This window comes from Thalassophryne amazonica, chromosome 19 (genome assembly GCF_902500255.1).
Source record: "Thalassophryne amazonica chromosome 19, fThaAma1.1, whole genome shotgun sequence".
Classification (NCBI taxonomy): Eukaryota; Metazoa; Chordata; class Actinopteri; order Batrachoidiformes; family Batrachoididae; genus Thalassophryne; species Thalassophryne amazonica.
The window spans coordinates 1,942,077-1,967,026 of record NC_047121.1 but is presented as its reverse complement, the minus strand read 5'-3'; the positions used below and the strand labels follow the sequence as shown (position 1 = coordinate 1,967,026).

Genomic DNA, 24,950 nt, shown 5'->3' with positions numbered 1-24,950 from the left:
TGTGTGTCTGTGTGTGTGTGTGTGTGTCTGTGTGTGTGTGTGTGTGTGTGTGTGTGCCTGTATGTGTGTGTGTGTGTCTGTGTGTTGTGTATGTGTGTGTGTGTTTGTGTGTGTGTGTCTGTATGTGCGTGTGTGTGTCTGTGTGTGTCTGTATGTGTATGTATGTGTGTCTGTGTGTGTGTGTGTTTGTGTGCATGCGTGTCTGTGTGTGTCTGTGTGTTTGTGTGTCTGTGTGTGTGTGTGTATGTGTGTGTGTGTGTGTGTGTGTCTGTATGTGTATGTGTGTGTCTGTGTGTGTGTGTGTGTGTGTGTGTTTGTGTGCATGTGTGTCTGTGTGTGTCTGTGTGTTTGTGTGTGTGTGTCTGTCTGCGTGTGTGTCTGTATGTGTGTGTGTGTGGACACGATGACTCCAAACTGTCCTTCAGACTTCTTGACAGTCTCTGTAACTCGGTTCAATGTCTCGCGGTTCGGCTGCTTCCTGGTTCTCACTCCAAGTCGCTGCAGTTGATCTCAAGTTGATCTGCTTCTTGATTTTAAACAAGTTTTCTCTGGATGTCGTTCCGGACACAACTCCACATTACATGGAAAATGTCCCAGATGGGGAACCAGGAACCTTCCCTCACTGCTCTCTAGTCCTTTGGTCCTTTGTACGAACTGTTTCTACAAACATCGAAGCACCAAACAGGAGAAGAGTCAAGATCAATATGTCTTTAATCTCTCCTGAACAGGACAAACAACAACCACAAAGACCACAGACAATCAAAGGGAATAAACAACAGTTAATACACAACACATTTGCATTTAGAAGGCCAGAGACGGCAGAGACAAAGGATTGAGTTTGTCCACACGTATCTACGGTGAGACGGAAGCAACACCAGCTGTCCACACGGGGGGGGGGGGGGGGGGGGGGGGTGTCCACAGATTAAAGAAAAAAATAAGAACATATTCAGTAAAACTGGAACCATCCTCAAAAAAGTGCTGTGAGAGTCAAAATGTGGGGTTTCTACAAAACATGCATGAGTTCTCGTGCACATGATGTCCACAGGATGCTGACAGTTCAGCTGGTCCTCAGTAATGTCCCAGTGTTACATTCACACTGTGTGAATGTAACACTGGTGATTTTGCTGTGCATCCGCAGTCTGACACATTCATCTCAAAAAATGATGACTTACTTCACCTGTTGGTAAAGTGTGCCATGATCAGAGTCATCAGCCCCTAAAAGAGACACGATGACTGAAACAGCAACCACATTCAAAATATGCTGTGCACAGAAAGAGGCGAGAAGAAGAAGCTCCAATCATCAAAGAGTAAACACCACTAATAAAGACCAGACCACAGCGCCCGTCTGCCTGACCGGCACCCGTCTGCCTGATCGGCACCCGTCTGCCTGACCGGCGCCCGTCTGCCTGACCAGCACAGGTGACACCCTCTTACCAGCCAAAGCTCTGGGTCCATCAGGTGTGCTGTGTGCCACCTGTGGAATCAGCAGGGTTGATATTGGCCTATCCTAGAAGAACTTCCATCCAAGGATAAAGGGCTCTTCTACCCTCTGTTTTACCCATAGCTAGGACAAGCCTGGGTGAGAAGCAGAACGAAGCCAACACTCTGGTGGCTCGTGCCTACTACACCTCTGGGGCCGTTTGTTGCTCCGAGATCCCCTAAATGTCAGCTTTGGATCACAAAACCCAAATCAGCAGTGTGGCTCATGTGGAGGTAATGTAGGAGTCTTTAGGAGAAGTTATGAATGGCAAGAGAATGGAGGTGCCGGGGTTGTTTCTCTGTTCATGGGTTAGTGCCAGCCAGCAGCTGTGTTTGTTTACATTGGAATCACCTGACCACGGCCCTACTTACCCCCTGTGACTGCAGCAATGCACAAAATCCAAAAATTAAAGAGCTGAATGATGTACGAGGTCTGTTAGAAAGTATCCAACCTTTTAATTTTTTTCAAAACCTGATGGATTTGAATCACGTGTGCTTGCATGAGCCACCTTGAACCTTCGTGCGCATGCATGAATTTTTTCACGCCTGTCGATTGTGTCATTTGCTGGTAAGCAGCCTTTGTGTGAGGATGGGTGGAGTGTCTCATCGGATTTTCTTTGCAAGGAAATGGCCGAACGACTGGAGCAGCGCGACTGCATCAAATTTTGCCATAAACTGGGCGACAGCCAGGTGGAAACCATTCAGATTATTCAGACGGCTTTCGGTGACGATGCTATGAGCGTCACACAGATTAAGGAGCGGTACAACTGGTTAAAGATGTCTGCACAACGGTGGAGAGCGCGCCAGGCTCCGGTCGGCCATCAACATGCTGAAATGACCAGATCATTTCCAAAGTGAACGCTGTGGTGATGTGGGACCATCATGTGACTATCCGAGAAATTGTGGAAGAGGTGGACATCAGCACTTTTTCGGCACATTCCACTGTGACAGAAGATTTGGCCATGAAAAGAGTTGCAGCGAAATTCATGCCAATGGCTTCGGCATGAAGCTGATGATGGAGCAAAAGCGCCTTCATGTTGAAGCCTGTTGTGTCCTGTCAGGCTTCAACACGAAGTGTGCTGAGTCCCCTCCTCTTCACCCTCAATGACCCACGACTGTTGTGCAAAGTTCAGCAAAAATCACATCATCAAATATGCTGACGACACAACTGTAGTGGGGCTCATCCATAAGGAAAACAACATGCACAACAGGGAGACAGGGAGACAGACTCTTCACTGCAATAACAACACTCTGATCCTGAATGTGGAGACAACCAAGAAGCTGGTGATCGACTTCAGGAGAAGATGCCCCCCCCCGATACACCCATTTACATCAAGGACTCTGCTGAGAAGACTGTGTAGAAATCAAAATTCCTGGAGGTTCATGTCTCCAACAACTTGACCTGGACTCTGCACACATCCTTTCTGGTTAAAAAGCCCAACCAGTGTCTACACTTTCTCCGCAGGTTAAAGAGTACCCATCTGAGCCCAGCTGTCCTCACCTCCTTCTACAGGGGAACAATAGAGAGTGTACTAACCAGTAGTATCTCTCTGTAGCATGAAAGTAGCATTGCAGCCTTGCAGATAGAAAGGCACTGGGGAGGGTTGTGAATGGCAGCAGAGAAGATTATTGGGGCCAGTCTGCCAACCATTGGTGAACTGGCAGAATAGAGCTTCTTGTCCAGGGCACAAGAAGGATAATCGGGGACACTTCACATCCCTATAACAAACTGTTTTCCAAACTGTGTACCATAGCCTGAGGTCCAAAACAGATTCAGGGACAGATTTTACCCAACCACCATAAGACAAAGTAATGGGGGTGGTGGCCAAGTGGTTAATGCGCTTGGTTTCAGTTCAGAAGGCTCCGGGTTCAAATCCCACCCCTGCCACATTTCTCCATGTAATGTGGAGTTGCGTCAGGAAGGGCATCCGGCGTAAAACCTGTGCCAATTCAACATGCAGATCCACCTTGGATTTGCTGTGGCGACCCCGAGTGCAAACAAGGGAGCAGCCGAAGGGACTTACCATAAGACAAAGTAATCACTTGTATGTGCAACATTATCAGGACTGTTGAGTGGAATAATTCAGTTCAGTACTAAAACATTTTTAAAGTGTGGCAGCTTTATTTGGATATTTAGCATCCATTTAATTTTCTTTTGACATGGTTCTTCTTCACTGCCTCTGATTATCTCTGCATTTAGAACATAAACATTTTCCTTTGGGATTTATTAAATCTTCTTATTAGCGACACCAGCAACCATTGTCAATTGTCTTCCGGGGGCCAGAGCAGGCGACATCGAAGGACATTTGAAATTGCTGGCTAAGGCTAAGCGTAAATTTGGTAAGATTGTAATTCACGTCCGGCAGTAATGACACTCGGTTACGCCAATCGGAGGTCACTAAAATTAACATTTAAATCGGTGTGTAACTTTGCAAAAAACAATGTCGGACTCTGTTGTTTTCTCTGGGCCCCTCCCCAATCAGACCGGGAGTGACATGTTTAGCCGCATGTTCTCCTTGAATTGCTGGCTGTCTGAGTGGTGTCCAAAAAATGAGGTGGGCTTCATGATAATTGGCAAAGCTTCTGGGGAAAACTGGTCTTGTTAGGAGAGACGGCATCCATCCCACTTTAGAGGGAGCAGCTCTCATTTCTAGAAATCTGGCCAATTTTTTTGGATCCTCCAAGCTGTGACTGTCTAGCGTTGGGACCAGGAGGCAGAGCTGTGGTCTTACACACCTCTCTGCAGCTTCTCTCCCCCTGCCATTCCCTCATTACCCCATCCCCGTAGAGACGGTGCCTGCTCCCAGACCACTAATAACTAGCAAAAATCTATTTAAGCATAAAAATTCAAAAGAAAAAATAACTATAGCACCTTCAATTGCACCACAGACTAAAACAGTTAAATGTGGTCTATTAAACATTAGGTCTCTTTCTTCTACGTCCCTGTTGGTAAATGATATAATAATTGATCAACGTATTGATTTATTCTGCCTAACAGAAACTTGGTTACAGCAGGATGAATATGTTAGTTTAAATGAGTCAACACCCCCGAGTCACACTAACTGTCAGAATGCTCGTAGCACGGGCCGGGGCGGAGGATTAGCAGCAATCTTCCATTCCAGCTATTAATTAATCAAAAACCTAGACAGAGCTTTAATTCATTTGAAAGCTTGTCTCTTAGTCTTGTCCATCCAAATTGGAAGTCCCACAAAACCAGTTTATTGTTATTATCTATCGTCCACCTGGTCGTTACTGTGAGTTTCTCTGTGAATTTTCAGACCTTTTGTCTGACTTAGTGCTTAGCTCAGATAAGATAATTATAGTGGGCGATTTTAACATCCACACAGATGCTGAGATGACAGCCTCAACACTGCATTTAATTATTATTAGACTCTACTGGCTTTGCTCAAAAAGTAAATGAGTCCACCCACACTTTAATCATATTTTGGATCTTGTTCTGACTTATGGTATGGAAATAGAGGACTTAACAGTATTCCCTGAAAACTCCCTTCTGTCTGATCATTTTTTAATAACATTTACATTTACCCTGATGGACTACCCAGCAGTGGGGAATAAGTTTCATTACACTAGAAGTCTTTCAGAAAGCGCTGTAACTAGGTTTAAGGATATGATTCCTTCTTTATGTTCTCTAATGTCATATACCAACACAGAGCAGAGTAGCTACCTAAACTCTGTAAGTGAGATAGAGTATCTCGTCAATAGTTTTACATCCTCATTGAAGACAACTTTGGATGCTGTAGCTCCTCTGAAAAAGAGAGCTTTAAATCAGAAGTGTCTGACTCCGTGGTATAACTCACAAACTCGTAGCTTTAAAGCAGATAACCCGTAAGTTGGAGAGGAAATGGCGTCTCACTAATTTAGAGATCTTCACTTAGCCTGGAAAAAACAGTTTGTTGCTATAAGAAAGCCCTCAGTGAAGCTAGGACATCTTCTACTCATCACTAATTGAAGAAAATAAGAACAACCCCAGGTTTCTTTTCAGCACTGTAGCCAGGCTGACAAAGAGTCAGAGCTCTATGAGCTGAGTATTCCATTAACTTTAACTAGTGATGACTTCATGACTTTCTTTGCTAACAAAATTTTGACTATTAGAGAAAAAATTACTCATAACCATCCCAAAGATGTATCGTTATCTTTGGCTGCTTTCAGTGATGCCGGTATTTGGTTAGACTCTTTCTCTCCGATTGTTCTGTCTGAGTTATTTTCATTAGTTACTTCATCCAAACCATCAACATGCTTATTAGACCCCATTCCTGCCAGGCTGCTCAAGGAAGTCCTACCATTATTTAATGCTTCAATCTTAAATATGATCAATCTATCTTTGTTAGTTGGTTATGTACCACAGGCCTTTAAGGTGGCAGTAATTAAACCATTACTTAAAAGCCATCACTTGACCCAGCTATCTTAGCTAATTATAGGCCAATCTCCAACCTTCCTTTTTCTCTCAAAGATTCTTGAGAGGGTAGTTGTAAAACAGCTAACTGATCACCTGCAGAGGAATGGTCTATTTGAAGAGTTTCAGTCAGGTTTTAGAATTCATCATAGGTACAGAAACAGCATTAGTGAAGGTTACAATGATCTTCTTATGGCTTTGGACAGTGGACTTATCTCTGTGCTTGTTCTGTTGGACCTCAGTGCTGCTTTGATACTGTTGACCATAAAATTTTATTACAGAGATTAGAGCATGCCATAGGTATTAAAGGCACTGCGCTGCGGTGGTTTGAATCATATTTGTCTAATAGATTACAGTTTGTTCATGTAAATGGAGAATCTTCTTCACAGACTAAAGTTAATTATGGAGTTCCACAAGGTTCTGTGCTAGGACCAATTTTATTCACTTTATACATGCTTCCCTTGGGCAGTATTATTAGACGGTATTGCTTAAATTTTCATTGTTACGCAGATGATACCCAGCTTTATCTATCCATGAAGCCAGAGGATACACACCAATTAGCTAAACTGCAGGATTGTCTTACAGACATAAAGACCATGGATGACCTCTAATTTCCTGCTTTTAAACTCAGATAAACTGAAGTTATTGTACTTGGCCCCACAAATCTTAGAAGCATGGTGTCTAACCAGATCGTTACTCTGGATGGCATTTCCCTGATCTCTAGTATACTGTGAGAAATCTTGGAGTTATTTTTGATCAGGATATGTCATTCAAAGCGCATATTAAACAAATATGTAGGACTGCCTTTTTGCATTTACGCAATATCTCTAAAATCAGAAAGGTCTTGTCTCAGAGTGATGCTGAAAAACTAATTCATGCATTTATTTCCTCTAGGCTGGACTATTGTAATTCATTATTATCAGGTTGTCCTAAAAGTTCCCTAAAAAGCCTTCAGTTGGTTCAGAATGCTGCAGCCAGAGTACTGACGGGGACTAGCAGGAGAGAGCATATCTCACCCATATTGGCCTCTCTTCATTGGCTTCCTGTTAATTCTAGAATAGAATTTAAAATTCTTCTTCTTACTTATAAGGTTTTGAATAATCAGGTCCCATCCTATCTTAGGGACCTCGTAGTACCATATTACCCCATTAGAGCGCTTCGCTCTCAGACTGCGGGCTTACTTGTAGTTCCTAGGGTTTGTAAGAGTAGAATGGGAGGCAGAGCCTTCAGCTTTCAGGCTCCTCTCCTGTGGAACCAGCTCCCAATTCAGATCAGGGAGACAGATACCCTCTCTACTTTTAAGATTAGGCTTAAAACTTTCCTTTTCGCTAAGGCTTATAGTTAGGGCTGGATCGGGTGACCCTGGACCATCCCTTAGTTATGCTGCTATAGACGTAGACTGCTGGGGGGTTCCCATGATGCACTGTTTCTTTCTTTTTTTGCTCCGTATGCATCACTCTGCATTTAATCATTAGTGATCGATCTCTGCCCCCCTTCTCGGCATGTCTTTTTCCTGGTTCTTTCCCTCAGCCCCAACCAGTCTCAGCAGAAGACTGCCCCTCCCTGAGCCTGGTTCTGCTGGAGGTTTCTTCCTGTTAAAAGGGAGTTTTTCCTTCCCACTGTGGCCAAGTGCTTGCTCATAGGGGGTCGTTTTGACCGTTGGGGTTTTTCATGGTTTTTGTATGGCCTTGCCTTGCAATATGGAGCGCCTTGGGGCAACTGTTTGTTGTGATTTGGCGCTATATAAGAAAAAAGTTGATTGATTGATTGATTATTCTGGTTCCGGAGCGTGCAGGTTGCTGAGTGGACTTGACCATTCTGTGGAGTGTTGTGTGTCCGTTGTAGTGAGTTACTTCACTTTTAAAGCGTCTCTTGCTGGTGTGTCCTTTTACAGGTGGTCTATAAGAATAATGACATTCGTCTGGAGTTGTCCCGCCTGGCACGAATTGTGGACCCTAAGATGAAGATCCAGGGAGAGGTCTCGTACAAGTGTGAGAATGTGGCCACCCTTGACCCCATTTCCTTTGAGACTCCAGAAGCCTACATCAGCCTGCCCAAATGGAACACCAAGCGAATGGGCTCCATTTCCTTTGACTTTCGCACAACGGAGCCGAATGGCCTCATCCTCTTCACGCACGGCAAACTCCAAGAGAGGAAGGATGCAGCTCGCAGCCAGAAGAACACCAAGGTCGGTGTGGCAATAATCTCCTTAAAATGTGACTAAATCTGATTTTCACTGTGGCACGTAGTCACAAAGTAAGACATGCCTAAGTTACCGGGTGCGGAGGCGGGCGCCGTCTGTCCACACAACTCTTCTGTGATGGGAGACAGGACATCTGAAGCAACACTTACGCTGTGTTTAAAGGCTCAACATCTGCCTTCTTCTGCCTTTAATAGCTACACTCAACCCCACAAACGTTTGGATACTGATATTATTTTATGTAAATTTGCCTCTGACGTACAAACCAAATCAGAAAAAGTTTGGCTGATTTGGAAAACACAAATCTAAACCTGCAGTGATTCTTACTTTAACGTTAACTTTAACTTTTATTATTTCATTGAACGCAGTATGAACTCAAGATATTTCACATTCTGGTTGGATCCCTGATTGCAACCTTTATTATCTAAATTAAAAAAAGAAATTCACTTTTTTCCAGTCAAATTCATGTTGAAACATTGTCAGGAATGAAACATTGTTTTTCAGAAATCCTTTTTTCAAAAAAACGTTTCGGAAGAAGACCACAAGACAGCCATCACAGAACTTAAACAAAATCCCCAAAGTAACAATGAAGCAACATGAGCCGTCTACTTTTTGGTATCTTAGAGGTACAAGAATATCAGAGTAAATACAGGCAGCTCAGTGCCCCCTGAATATACCAGAACATACCACATTACCAGTGACCTGAGGAGACAACTGGATGTCTTTGGTACCAGGTTTCGTCAGAGGATCCTTGGGCACCACTGGAATGACTTTGTGTCAAATGAGGAGTTACCTGGAGAGTCAAAGAGTTTGTGAAGTTTCACTTGTAGTGTTGGGGCGTGTCAGTTTTGACATTTTAACTATGTAGGCCATTCTCTGTGCCTGATCCAGCATGCAGGTGTCTTTGTGCTGAGGACTGTAGGAGGAGGCCATGGGCAAACCCACACCTCACCTGTCTGTGGCATACATATGGTTACTTTGGGGGTGGGGGGGTGGGGACCAATTGTCTACATGGGTTGTTGTTGTCTAGGACCTAAGGCTGTCCAGTGGTCTCATGGGTGCAGTGACACTTATGCATGGTCCCAGATAGGGATGGGTATTGATCAGTGGTTTTCATTATCCGATTAGCTTTTCTGATAACTTTGAAAACCATCAGCGGACAAATTATCTTCCGATAAATTTTGGTCCGATAAATTTTAGACCGCTAGCATGTTTTTGCAAGCAGGGTGAACAAAGCTTAACAGTTACAAGCAGTTATGAAGCCTAAAATCAGTTAAGTACCTACCTGTTAACTGTTTTATAGTAGATGTGCAGTTCTATCCTCTGCAAACAGAGGAGAGCTGGTTCCAGAAGAAACCGCTCTATCCTCTGCAGGCAAAGGAGAACTGGTCACAGAAAAGAAAAAAGCTCATTTCTTTTGACCCCGTACTGATACGCTGGCAATATCACCCAAGTCATCCAGAGACAAACAGTTTTAACTTATGGTTAAAATTTTAACCAAACTATTTTCAGACAAGTTATTTAAATTAATGTCACATCTGAAGTTTTATAAAGTGAAAATATCAGATATATGTTTTAGTTTTAAAGTAATGCACTAATTTTGAAGGTTTTAGTGTGGACATGCCGTGTCCAGGTGCATTATGGGTAATCTCAATACAGTGACGACAGAAGAAATGCATTTGAGACGCTCTGATCAGGCTCTACACAGACAACAGCATTAAACCCTTTGTATATTGTGCCCAAAACTCTCATGAATATATTCTCTGGGTTTATAGATGTTGTTATTGTGTTTGTTTTGTGTAAAAATGCCAGAAGAAGCTTAGGTTGCTTCTCCATTATTTTCAATTGGAATCATTGCAATCAGTTCCTGTTTGCTCTTTAACGTCTTGCTTATGTCAAACACTGTCTGTCATCTTTGTTCCAGAGTAATATATATAACATGTCTGATATTCAGTTTGCATTTATTAAATTCCACGGATCTTAAACGTAGCAGACACGGATTATCTGGAATTTTGTTTTGGCAAGTTTTCACAGTCTCTACTGCCATCTACTTGCCAGTGGTGTTCATGGCAGTATGAATGTCTGGATGCCAGTAGATGGCAGTGTTCTATTTATTTTGACCCCGGTTATATCAGAGGGTTGTCAAATCACAACTTGAGTTTTTGACTTTTTGCATTTTTTTTTTCACAAATAAAAAAGGCATATTTTACAAAAGCACATTTATATGTAAAAACCAACACACACACCTCACATTAACGTGTTGGTTTTTACATAGAATGAATGAGTCAACCAATCAGTGTTAGCGGAGGCTCATTTACCCATTATCCCTTTGGCATCTGTCTGTGTTTGTGACAAAACTTCAGAATTAGTGCATTATTTAAAATTAAAGATATGTGTTATATTTTAACTTTGTACAAAAGACAGAATTGACATTAATGGAGTTATTCTATCCGGAATAATTTGATGATTTTAAATCAAAACCATAACTCAAAACTGATTTATTTTCTAAGACCTCCACCTCACTGCTCTATTCTGTTAAGGAATAATGGCTTGTTTTGTGTGTGTGTGTGTGTGTGTGTGCAGGCGTGCATGTGTGCATGTGCACGCGTGCGTGCAGGCGTGCATGTGTGCGTGTGCACGCGTGCGTGTGTTAGTTCCTCTCAACTGTTTCACTGCTACAAGCTATGTAATAAACAGGAGCTGACTCATTGTTTGGGTCTGTGGTCGCCTTTGAAGCTGCCAGAAGCGATCGTGGTGTTAAAACTCAAAATCAGCTTGTTAGTACTTGCGAGTGTATGGGAAGCAATGCTGAAAGTTATCAGTTAGCTGTAGCTTCTGCTAAATGTTTGGGTTGTTTATCGGTTTAGCTTTATAAAAGATAACTTTTCAGTTAGCTGATTAATAATATTAATAATGAATAATATTGATTATTATTATTATTATTATTATTATTAAATAATAATAATAATAATAACAATGATAACAATAATAATAATAATAATAATAATAATAATAATAATAATATTTTAGTCACTATAAGAAAAAAACCCATAAAACGCAATATAAAATCGATGGGTGTATTGACATGTAACTCCCCCTACCTCATAAATTGAACTTTCTTGAAGCATTCTTGAATAAAATTACATTATTACAATTCACAATATTTCTATCTAATGAGTTCCCATTTTTTACAAACCTATTAGCCCAAACATGTTTACAAATATCAGTTCTTCTATAAAAATGAAACAAATTGTGTTCATGACCTCTGCTACTTCTGTAAGGTTTTATACAATTGTTGATGTTTGGTGTAATGAGACCTGCTGTTATCGAAGCTAACTTTTTGGTTAGCTATGCCCGCCACTGGTATTGATAAGATTTTATCGATATTGATGCCATTATCAATTCCAGTTATAGATCAGAATCTTTATTGATTCCCTCATCAGTATGTCTTTTAAAAACTAGGCTTTACAGGTTTTCTATGTCAACAAGATTTTATTGAGTCTTAAAGTAAATAAATATGAATCTGGTCACTAGATCCTTGATCTCTGGACATAAATAGAAATAAACAAATTCTGTAGTTTTTGTTAACAGAATTTCCTTTCAGGTTTTAATGAGACAAATTTAACTCCATGAAATAACTCCTGAAGGCCAAATACCCTGTTCTTCCCACAGAAGGATCTACTGCCAGGTGAAGGAATTTGGCTCCCCCTTCTCATCTATCTACTCCCCCCCCCCCCAGCCTGCTGTTGCCTGGCAACGTCAGACTTTACACACACACAGACAGAAACTGACAGAAGCTTAACTCATCTGCACATGATGCATGTCTCCCTCCCTCCATCCCTATTACCCCCCCAACCATGTCTCTCCACTCCCCTCACCCTGGCTTCCTCCCTGTCACCTCGAAGGCAGCGTGGTTTTTACTGCTGCAGCCTTCAACCCCCCAAGCTGGGCGGTGCGGGCCCCTCCTGCTGCATCATTCACCCACTTTGCCTCAATTTGGATGATGGACTGTTTCAAGTTTAGTGCACATCATCAATGTCAAATGTATATGTGTTGTCTTTAATTCTGACGAGCAAAATTATTACAGTAAACAAATAATAATTGTGGATTAATTGCTGTATCTTGTCTGAGGTAACTGAAGTGTAAATGTAATTTCATTGTAGTTGCACTCGTGTAATGACAGTGACAGCAAATCTCATATCATATCATATCATTTGATATAAAACGGCAATTCACTTTAAAGTTATTAATTCCGAACAAAATCTGCCACCCAGTGTTTGGAGCTGTGCACTTAGACAGGAGAACAGGAATGGAACAGAGGACAATTCTTCTTTTTTCCTCGCAACAAGACAAGAGTCCCAGTTAGTGACTTTAATCTATACAAAGGTGAGCCACGATTGACATCTTTAAATGGCTTTGAGAGGAGTGAAGAAGTGGACTTGCTGCTTCTGAAAAGCAACAAAGCAAAGAACCAATGAAGCAGCGGGTCGCAGCACTGCTTTGCTGGTTCAAGCCGCTGTTTCAGCAGCGGCTCTGCAATCAACGTAGAGAAATGATCATTTTCCCGATAAACACCATCAAAAACAACTTCCGCTCTGGCGTAATGTGAACTGAAGGACCGATAAGGGAAGTGTTAAGCAAAAAAGGCTTGATGTCGGTGAATCAAATCATTTCTTAACGATTCTTAGAAGGAACCAGTATTGGATACCCATCCCTACCCCCAAACTTCCTTGAATAGACCGTTTACGCACTGGTCTTAGAACCTGGTTCTGCTCAGTTTCTTTGCCACAGAAATGGCATGTGATAAACTGTCCCAACTAAGTGTAATAATGGCCAATAAAATGTTACCACTTTTGTAATTCGTACAATTAGAGAGTGTGCTACAATAACCCACAGACCATTGAGGCCCTGAGAAACAACATTCGCCAGGAAATTTGGAGAATCCGTCTTGAGATGTGTGGCAGTGTCATCACAAACTTCAATGTGCGTGTTGCAGCTGTAATCCACAGGAGAGGAGCATGGATTGAACATGTCATCAGTTATTGAACTGTGTGGAAAACAAGAGACAAAGTGGGAAACCTTTGGTATCAAATGTTAATTTGATGCTTCTGTTACAAGTCTGTAAATAAAATTTTTGAATACGTTCTCATTTTAAGAACTTGTGTACGATCAAAAAGTGGTAACATTTTATTGGCCCACCCTGTATGATGTCATCACAGAAAGGAATAATGATGACGTGGATTCTCTGTCGATGCTCCTTTGCTGTTGAATATCCTGACTGCCAGTATTAAGCCATATGATACAACTGAAACGTGTAAATCCATACTGTTTGCCTGTTATACAGAATTAGATCTAATTGTTTCTATTTTATTTAAATTGTAGTTTTTATGCAAACACTGATGGTGTTATTGAAGTAAATGATTTAATTTGTTCTTTGTGTATTTCTCAGCACAGTGTTTGATTTTGTAATTGAAATTTTTATTAAGCATTTTTTTAAAAAGTGCTCTAAGATATATTTTATTATTATTATTATTGATGTTTGTTTTTTATTCTAAATCGCCAGCTTCAATCTGTGGTGATGGCTGTGGATGTTTGCTCTTCTTCTTGTCAGGTGGATTTCTTTGCTGTGGAGCTGCTGGACGGCAGCCTGTACCTCCTCTTGGACATGGGCTCAGGGACTATTAAGGTCAAGGCAACCCAGACAAAGGTCAACGATGGTGCCTGGTATCACGTGGACATCCAGAGGGATGGACGCACTGGTAAGTGAATTTGTTTTTTCCTTTTTGTTTTCCTCATCATAAGTGTATACAGTCACATTCTGCATCATACCAGATTTTCATTGTTGGAGGTTTTTTGAATGAAAAATGTAGTTATGTACTGCAGTAATAAAGTAAAGAATAGGATTACTTCATTACTTTTGAATGACCTTACTGCCAATGACCAGTACGTATAACCCAGTGAGCACTTTTACGTTGAAAAGATTAAAAAGTTTAAAAAACGTCTATGCCCACTGTTGAGAAGACATTCAAAAATATTACATTACATTTATTTTCATTTATATAGCACTAAATCATAACAAGTTGCCTCAAGGATCACACTTTACCAACCCCTACAACAAGAACAAAGGCGACAGTGGTAAGAAAAACTCCCTCTGATGATTAGAGGAAGAAACCTCAAGCAGACCAGATTCAGAGGAGTGACCCTCTGCTTGGGCCTTTCTAACAATTACAAGGATTTTAACCAAGTTTTAAAAGTCTGGAAAAAACAATCAGCTGCCAAAATTTAAGGCATGAGATCACACCATCAGTCCAACATCACGTCGTCAGTCCAACATCACGTCGTCAGTCCAACATCACGGCGTCAGTCCAGCATAGTGCGTCAGTCCAGCATCACGCTGTCCACAGATGGAACTCATACTTATTTCCCTCTGCACATTGGACACAGAGAAAAAAGCAGAATCAGTTGGCTGGAAAAACACACCTAAGGTATCATCATTAGCATTAAGTCAACAGGAAAGCAGAGAAATACTAAAGAGATCACCAACTGCTAGCCTTAAACTTCACTAACAGACCCTGAGTTCAGATAAGTTGAGGCAGAGACCTATTCCATTACTAATAAAATGAATTTAAAGGATGAAGCATAGTAACATACTGTGCCAGTATGCTAGCCATATGAAAAGTAAATAGATGCATCTTAAGTCTAGACTTGAATGTTTCTACAGAAAAATGGTTCAAAAGTGAAAGTTTTTTTCAATATATTGTATTCAGTGTATTTGTAGATGTTTTATCAACATTCAGGTTTAGACTGTTTTTAACTGTGATTTTGTATTGCGGTATTTTTCGACCTGTACAATAACTAAATTATAGCAAATTATAGTTTTAAAGTCCACCTAGCAAGACATGTCCACATTACTATTTAAAAGCTCTTGCTGCAGCATTCTGAACCAAACCCTTAATGTTTGTGCATGGCAAGCCAGAAAATAAAATATTAATTCATATTAAGAATTTTTATATTATCATTATCATTATTATCATTATATCATATTTTTAATAATATCACTTTAAGAATTAATAACAATTAATTCTTAAAGAAAACAAAAGCATGAATCAGTGTCTCAGCAAATGATTTTAAAATGACTTTTTTCAGGTTGTCTTTAATATTTGGCCCAGGATAATTAAGCCTCTTGGATGTAACCTCTTGTTTATTTCTATGTGTTTATTAAAGAGCCAGTGTCCCTGACAAAAGAAAGAAAGGAAGAAGAAGAAGGCAAACACAAAGAAGAAGAAAGAAAGAAAGAAAGAAAGAAAATAAAGAAAGAAAGAAAGAAGCTAAGAAAGAAGACAGATGGGTGAGGCATGCTGATACATTTGGAGTTTTGTGTGTTTGTTGGTACCCGAGGTAGACCTCAGAAGAAGCCTGGATCTCTTTGGTTCTTCTGTGTTTCCATTGGCACTTGATGCCATGCTGTTGTTGTTTAATTGCCTTGGAAGCAGTAGATGCAGCTCTGTCTGAAAAGAAAAGAGCTTGACTTAGCTTCGTGTCACTGCAGCCCCTCCCTGAACCAGCTGTGGAAATGACCTGGTGCTTCCTTTGTTTTCTACATGTTGAAGACATTTGTACATCTATAGTTCTATGTTTTCTGGACTTCTTGTAGCACTGCTCCTAATCTCTGGTGCTTTTGTTTCCCCCCAAGGTACCCTTTCAGTAAACAGCAGACGGACTCCCTTCACAGCCAGCGGTTGAGAGTGAGATCCTGGACCTAGAAGGGGACATGTATTTGGGTGGGACTTCCTACCGACCGGACCAACCTCATCCTGCCCACTGAGCTATGGACAGCAATGCTCAATTACGGCTATGTGGGATGTATCCGTGACCTGTTATTGATGGCCCGAAGTAAAGACATCCGGCAGATTGCTGAAGCGCAGAATGGTGCTGGAATCAAACCGTCTTGCAACAAACAAGTGGGCAAGCAATGTGAGAGCTACCCGTGCAAGAATCAAGGAGTCTGCAAAGAAGGCTGGAATCGCTTCATTTGTGACTGTACAGGCACTGGCTACTGGTCTCGCACTTGTGAGAGAGGTAAATTCATCTTTGTTCCATTTTTCTTTCCTGTTGTAACACATTCTGCTTGACCAGGTTTTGTCCCTGTTAAGGGGGGGGGGGGGGGGTGAGCTCACTCCTGTTGGCAATCTAGGATTCCGTATCTACAGTCTTCGCACTCCTGTTTATGCCTTTTTGAGATATTCAATAACAAACAGGTAAACATGGATGAAAATATTTCCTCCTTATTGAGGGAAGAACATAAGATGTTGAAATTACATTTCAGTTTCTTCTTTTCTTCCCGGAATGACTTTGTATGAAAAGAGCAGTGACTCAGAGAGACTCAGGTGAGGAGCATCACTCACATTTTGGCCATGTGGCATGTTTCCCAATACATCAGCCAGCACACAGGTGCCTGAATGCTGAGGACCCCAGCAGCTGGAGAAGGTCAAGACAACTGCCGATGGTTATGTCAGAGATGTGGACCCACTGTCTGCCTAGGTGGTTACAGTGACACCGTGTGGTGGATGTGGGGATGTGCAGCAGCAGTGCATGCTCCAGTCTGAGGTCCTGCCATATCTTAGTCACCCGGCTGGTGCAATTTGATGTTCCTGAGCTGCAGTGTTGAGAGATAAAAAGAACATCAAAACAACTTCAGGGTGCTTTCGAACAATTTCACAAAAGGTCTGATATCTCTGTTAAATATATTGATCCATTCAATGAAAGCAATATCGTTTCCACTGAGAAAAAAAAATCAATAAGCAGAAAGGGGTTTTTTTAAATCCACAATATGAAAGAGATGTATGTTAATCCCCCCCCCCCAAAAAAAAAAAAAATCTGGGAGGGATTCTTCTACCACCATGTCACAAACAACATGCTCACAATTTGAAGACAAATAGAATAAAAACTTTATTGTCATTGCACATACACACATACACACAACGTCCTCTTCATTTAAACCGTTCCTAATTACAGTTACACACAGTCCAACCACTAGGGGCAGTGTGCAGCCACACTCAGGCACCCGGGGACCAACTCCAGATGTAGAGATGCTGCCTTGCTCAGGGGCAGAGAAAAGGAGCAGATGCTAAATAAACAGGTTTTTGACTGTGTGAGGAAACTCACACAGACATGGGAACATGTCTGTGTGAGTCAGCCCCAACCAGTCCCAGCAGAAGACTGCCCCTCCCTGAGCCTGGTTCTGCTGGAGGTTTCTTCCTGTTAAAAGGGAGTTTTCCTTCCCACTGTAGCCAAGTGCTTGCTCACAGGGGGTCGTTTGACCCGTTGGGTTTTACATAATTATGCACGGCCTTGCCTTACAATATAAAGCGCCTTGGGGCAACTGTTTGTTGTGATTTGGCGCTATATAAAAAATTGATTGATTGATTGATTTGAACATACAAACTCCACACAAAAAGGGCAGGAAGTGATCCCACAACCTTCTTGCTGTGAGGCATCAGTGCTAGCCACTAAGCCACAAATGGACCTGCAACCTGAAGGAGGTATGTCACAATAACAATACTAAAAAAAACCCAAACCCCTGAACTCCTATAATGCATTGCAGCACAACAATTCACAGTTTTAGCGACCGGCCTGGTGATTGCTACAAAATTTATAAACCGTTAACAGAGCTATGTTCACAAACACAAAACAAATGCACGAAAAATAATAAATACAAATACAGTTCCAAACACAGTCATCATCTTTATAAAAAGCAGTAAATCAATCTTTGTATTAAACATTTATAAACAGAGAAAGGGCTCAGCCATGTTGTGTTCAATGCAACTGGTAAAATCTACACCTCATCCATCGCGTTGAGCTTCCCCACTGAATAAAACCACGTAAGGTTTTGTCTATATATAAAAATAGATCAGTAAGTGTCTTTTCAATTTAAAAAAGTAAAGATTTGCATGTACACGCAGTCTTTAAAGCAAACACACTGTCAATTTACGCTACAGAGCTCATCTCGACACGAACACAGCTGTGGCGCTCGATCGCTTCCTCTGTCTTTTATGATGAAATAATACTGAATTTATGTCAAAATGGTTGTTGTACAAAAGCTTCACATATCTGTTGCTGAAATAGATGATGACTGGAGGCAGTTTGGAGCAGAAACATAGCGATAATCTGTGAGTCACCGCTGATGCTCAGAAATGACGCATGTGCAGTGAAGGCGGGGGGAGTGATCAAAAGGGGGGCTGAGCTCCTCACAGCGGCCTGACCGTTACACACGACAGACAGGAACCAACATGCATGATTTTAGGGTTTACAAACATTTTTGACTCTTAACTTAACTCATGTTACCAGCAAAAACTGCTAGCGGACTGAAGCTAGTGGAGGCTTCAATGCTCTTGCTCTCTGGTGGTTGGCTCTCACTGCGGTATTGTATCACTTCCTGTTCCGGAGCACAGCGGTGTTTTTCTGTATCTGTTAGCTGTTTAATCTGCGTAGTTAGATTGATCTAGTTAACTATACAACGATTTGTTTCCCAGTGTAATCTTCACGTGCCTTAACTAAAGCACTCCTTCTGCTGAATCACCTCTAAATTATTTACACATTATTCACTTTGCGTGTTTTTAGGAATCCGCTAGCTTAGCGCAGCTACTAGCTCTTAGCCGGTTTAGCATGGCGGCTTCTCCTGTCTCTCCCGCACTTTTCTGCTCTGGGTGTGAAATGTTTAGTTATTCCTCGGCCTCCTTTAGCAGTAACGGTACTTGTAATAAGTGTAGCTTATTCGTAGCTTTGGAGGCCAGGCTGGGCGAATTGGAGACTCGGCTCCGCACCGTGAAAATTCTACAGCTAGCCAGGCCCCTGTAGTCGGTGCAGACCAAGGTAGCTTAGCCGCCGTTAGTTCCCTCCCGGCAGATCCCGAGCAGCCGGGAAAGCAGGCCGACTGCGTGACTGTGAGGAGGAAGCGTAGTCCTAAACAGAAGCCCCGTGTACACCGCCAACCCGTTCACATCTCTAACCATTTTTCCCCACTCGGTGACACACCCGCCGAGGATCAAACTCTGGTTATTGGCGACTCTGTTTTGAGAAATGTGAAGTTAGCGACACCAGCAACCATAGTCAATTGTCTTCCGGGGGCCAGAGCAGGCGACATTGAAGGAAATTGAAACTGCTGGCTAAGGCTAAGCGTAAATTTGGTAAGATTGTAATTCACGTCGGCAGTAATGACATCCGGTTACGTCAATCGGAGGTCACTAAAATTAACATTGAATTGGTGTGTAACTTTGCAAAAACAATGTCGGACTCTGTAGTTTTCTCTGGGCCCCTCCCCAATGGGACCAGGAGTGACATGTTTAGCTGCATGTTCTCCTTGAATTGCTGGCTGTCTGAGTGGTGTCCAAAAAATGAGGTGGGCTTCATAGATAATTGGCAAAGCTTCTGGGGAAAACCTGGTCTTGCTAGGAGAGACGGCATCCATCCCACTTTAGATGGAGCAGGTCCATTCTAGAAATCTGGCCAATTTTCTTAAATCCTCCAAACCGTGACTATCCAGGGTTGGGACCAGGAAGCAGAGTTGTAGTGTTACACACCTCTCTGCAGCTTCTCTCCCCCTGCCATGCCCTCATTATCCCCGTAGAGACGGTGCCTGCTCCCAGACCACCAATAACCAGCAAAAATCTATTTAAGCGTAAAATTCAAAAAAAAAACTAATATAGCACCTTCAACTGCACCAAGACTAAAACAGTTAAATGTGGTCTATTAACATTAGATCTCTCTCTTCTAAGTCCCTGTTAGTAAATGATATAATAATGGATAAACATATTGATTTATTCTGCCTTACAGAAACCTGGTTACAGCAGGATGAATATGTTAGTTTAAATGAGTCAACACCCCCGAGTCACACTAACTGTCAGAATGCTCGTAGCACGGGCCGAGGCGGAGGATTAGCAGCAATCTTCCACTCCAGCTTATTAATTAATCAAAAACCCAGACAGAGCTTTAATTCATTTGAAAGCTTGTCTCTTAGTCTTGTCCATCCAAATTGGAAGTCCCAAAAACCAGTTTTATTTGTTGTTATCTATCGTCCTCCTGGTCGTTACTGTGAGTTTCTCTGTGAATTTTTGGACCTTTTGTCTGACTTAGTGCTTAGCTCAGATAAGATAATTATAGTGGGCGATTTTAACATCCACACAGATGCTGAGAATGACAGCCTCAACACTGCATTTAATCTATTGTTAGACTCGATTGGCTTTGCTCAAAATGTAAATGAGTCCACCCACCACTTTAATCATACCTTAGATCTTGTTCTGACTTATGGTATGGAAATTGAAGACTTAACAGTATTCCCTGAAAACCCCCTTCTGTCTGATCATTTCTTAATAACATTTAGCGCTGTAACTAGGTTTAAGGATATGATTCCTTCTTTATGTTCTCCAATGCCATATACCAACACAGTGCAGAGTAGCTACCTAAACTCTGTGAGTGAGATAGAGTATCTCGTCAATAATTTTATATCCTCATTGAGGACAACTTTGGATGCTGTAGCTCCTCTGAAAAAGAGAGCCTTAAATCAGAAGTGCCTGACTCTGTGGTATAACTCACAAACTCGCAGGTTAAAGCAGATAACCCATAAGTGGGAGAAGAAATGGCGTCTCACTAATTTAGAAGATCTTCACTTAGCCTGGAAAAATTGTCTGTTGCTCTATAAAAAAGCCCTCCGTAAAGCTAGGACATCTTACTACTCATCACTAATTGAAGAAAATAAGAACAACCCCAGGTTGCTTTTCAGCACTGTAGCCAGGCTGACAAAGAGTCAGAGCTCTATTGAGCCGAGTATTCCTTTAACTTTAACTAGTAATGACTTAATGACTTTCTTTGCTAATAAAATTTTACTATTAGAGAAAAAATTACTCATAACCATCCACAAAGACGTATCGTGTCTCTTTGGCTGCTTTCAGTGATGCCGGTATTTGGTTAGACTCTTTCTCTCCGATTGTTCTGTCTGAGTTATTTTCATTAGTTACTTCCTCCAAACCATCAACATGTCTATTAGACCCCATTCCTACCAGGCTTCTCAAGGAAGCCCTTCCATTAATTAATGCTTCGATCTTAAATATGATCAACCTGATACTGTTGACCATAAAATTTTATTACAGAGATTAGAGCATGCCATAGGTATTAAAGGCACTGCGCTGCGGTGGTTTGAATCATATTTATCTAATAGATTACAAGTTGTTCATGTAAATGGGGAATCTTCTTCACAGACTAAGGTTAATTATGGAGTTCCACAAGGTTCTGTGCTAGGACCAATTTTATTCACTTTATACATGCTTCCCTTAGGCAGTATTATTAGACAGCATTGCTTAAATTTTCATTGTTACGCAGATGATACTCAGCTTTATCTATCCATGAAGCCAGAGGACACACACCAATTAGCTAAACTGCAGGATGTCTTACAGACATAAAGACATGGATGAACTCTAATTTCCTGCTTTTAAACTCAGATAAAACTGAAGTTATTGTACTTGGACCCACAAATCTTAGAAACATGGTGTCTAACCAGATCCTTACTCTGGATGGCATTACCCTGACCTCTAGTAATACTGTGAGAAATCTTGGAGTCATTTTTGATCAGGATATGTCATTCAAAGCGCATATTAAACAAATATGTAGGACTGCTTTTTTGGCATTTGTGCAATATCTTTAAATTAGAAAGGTCTTGTCTCAGAGTGATGCTGAAAAACTAATTCATGCATTTATTTCCTCTAGGCTGGACTATTGTAATTCATTATTATCAGGTTGTCCTAAAAGTTCCTGAAAAGCCTTCGGTTAATTCAAAATGCTGCAGCTAGAGTACTGAAGGGGACTAGAAGGAGAGAGCATATCTCACCCATATTGGCCTCTCTTTCATTGGCTTTCCTGTTAATTCTAGAATAGAATTTTAAATTCTTCTTCTTACTTATAAGGTTTTGAATAATCAGGTCCCATCTTATCTTAGGGACCTCACAGTACCATATCACCCCAATAGAGCGCTTCGCTCTCAGACTGCAGGCTTACTTGTAGTTCCTAGGGTTTGTAAGAGTAGAATGGGAGGCAGAGCCTTCAGCTTTCAGGCTCCTCTCCTGTGGAACCAGCTCCCAATTCAGATCAGGGAGACAGACACCCTCTCTACTTTAAGATTAGGCTTAAAACTTTCCTTTTTGCTAAAGCTTATAGTTAGGGCTGGATCAGGTGACCCTGAACCATCCCTTAGTTATGCTGCTATAGACTTAGACTGCTGGGGGGTTCCCATGATGCACTGAGTGTTTCTTTCTCTTTTTGCTCTGTATGCACCACTCTGCATTTAATCATTAGTGATTGATCTCTGCTCCCCTCCACAGCATGTCTTTTTCCTGGTTCTTTCCCTCAGCCCCAACCAGTCTCAGCAGAAGACTGCCCCTCCCTGAGCCTGGTTCTGCTGGAGGTTTCTTCCTGTTAAAAGGGAGTTTTTCCTTCCCACTGTCACCAAGTGCTTGCTCACAGGGGGTCGTTTTGACCGCTGGGGTTTTTCTGTAATTATTGTATGGCTTTGCCTGTTGTGTGGGCCGCTGAAGAGGAGGTACTGCTGGCCCACTACCACCAGAGGGCGCCCTGCTTGGAGTGCGGGCTCCAAGCACGAGAGGGCGCCAGACCCAGAGGAAGTGACAGCTGTCACTCATCACTCCAGCTGTCACTCATCTACACCACTATATAAGCCGGACTGCAACTCCACCTCCCCGCCGAGAAATCGACTACCAGTACCAAGGTAATTTCTCGGCTGACTGACACATTGTGTAACAATCTGAACTTCTGTTGCAGCCGTTTTCCTGAAGTGTTCCCTTGTCTGGAGGATTGGCGTTTGGTGTGACAGTGACGGCTTCACCTCACACCCCATCCCAGATAAGTGGTTGACCAGGAGCTGCACGAGTGTGTGTGATTTGGAGGTGGAGGTGCTCCCTCCTAACGGTGTCTGGACTGTGAATTACTGAGTGTGCGGACTCACACTCACACATCATATCTCTGCTTTCTGCCAGCAGTACCAGGGTCGACAGCCGAAGACAGAGGCCACCTGGGGACTCGGGACTTGGCGGCTCCGGTGTTCTTCAGACCGTTGGTGGTGGAAGCCGTGTGGGACGCGGCTTCTCTCTCGTCGGGCGTCTTCTATCTTCGAGCCTGCCCACACGTCACCTGGTGTTTATTGACTGTGAAAATTACGACACATTTCGTTGTGTATTATCACAACATTAAATTGTTACCTTTTGGCTTACTCATTGTCCGTTCATTTGCGCCCCCTGTTGTGGGTCCGTGCTACGACACCTTCCCAACATTGCCTTACAATATAAAGCGCCTTGGGGCAACTGTTGTTGTGATTTGGCGCTATATAAATAAAATTGATTTGATTTGATTTGGTCTGCTGATGGTTTTCAAATGTAGCTGAAAAGCTAATCCGATAACTAAAAAGTTTGCTTTGTTAATTAATGGTCAGCAGATTAGCAGAACTTTGCCCACCACTGCTTGGTGGTAACTATTGTGACATTGGTAACTCATGTGAAAGACTGAGAACTGATGTGATGTTCCTATTGGTACTCATCGATACCGAGTACCGATACGAATACTTAATGATACATTACAATTTTATGATGACTTTGAAAACATGTTTTATTCATCAGTTGTTCCTCACTTTCTGACTGCAACTGCTACTAATATCATTAGCTTTGTTTTTATTTACAAACATTTCACTTAAATCATGTAACTTCACTTTTTGACTACAACAAATTGTCATTTAACATTAACCGTGTGTTTCTTAACAAACATGACGCTGATTGAAATGTAACCTGGACATCAGCACTACAAACACCAATAACTGAACTGAAAACTGTCCATCAGTAACTTTATTTATGTCTGTGAGGACTAAAAGACTTTTTTGAAAATGTGAGGGCAGATTCTTTTTGATGAAAAGCAGCTTATCAGCTGTGAGCCTGTTTCTGTTTTTATGTATAACACTGAGCTAAACAGTCTTTCACTCACCACACTATTTTTAATGAAATACGTATCAGTAACATACACAAATATTAACCGTAATTTTTTTTTTCCCCAAAGGTGGAACATGTAAGTATTTGAGGAACATGGCGTGGGCATACAACGTCATGTACACATGCACACGCAGACACACACACGCGGTGTCACAACACGAGGTAAAATGGGGTGATTTTGACATTATTTATTTTTTTCTTTGTGATTCATGTGATAATTTCCTCACGTTCAGGCAGAATAGCCCGTTGCTTGCAGTAACTGAGCTATTTAACCCTCTGGGGTCCGAGGACATTTTTTTGGACAGTTCACTTGCTTCGAATAAATGTTTTATTATTGCTGTTAACAGCTCTCCCTGCATCCCACAATCAAGTTTTATGTCTCTTTTTTCAGGACAACCTATACTTTCAAAATATATATGCTTTTGTTGTGTTTTCTAAGTGTAATAAAGGTTTACAATCAGAAATAAGAAAGGAAAAAGTAAAGCGGGAAATAATTTTCCACATACATTTATTCAAATCACACAGCAAACTATAATAAACAACTGTTTTGACACTTTGTAAAGATAATTTGAGGTCTTGTGTGAAAGACTGTACAACAAAAGGTACAAACAATAAACACAAATGCACATTTTGAACAATATATACAAAATGGTTTATGCGTTTTGTTTGTCTTCATCTCAAAGCAATTTCTGTCTACTATTACACAAAGGTCACATCACAAATTTCTACTTCTACTGTGTTTTGGAGTGTTCTGTGCTGCTCCTAAAGCAGCTTTCATTCACACTTTGGCCCACTTTGGCTCCTTACAGTCTGAGGA

The 24,950-nt window shown here is 41.6% G+C and overlaps 1 protein-coding gene across 1 annotated transcript in view; it reads left to right on the top strand.

Annotated features, from left to right (window-relative positions):
- Positions 1-24,950, top strand: part of nrxn3a (neurexin 3a) — a 580,025-nt gene that overhangs the window by 258,715 nt on the left and 296,360 nt on the right. The window contains 5 exon segments of the mRNA XM_034159719.1: positions 7,788-8,081; positions 13,705-13,852; positions 15,787-15,833; positions 15,835-15,876; positions 15,878-16,172. Of these exon segments, the coding sequence (XP_034015610.1) occupies positions 7,788-8,081; positions 13,705-13,852; positions 15,787-15,833; positions 15,835-15,876; positions 15,878-16,172 (826 nt within the window).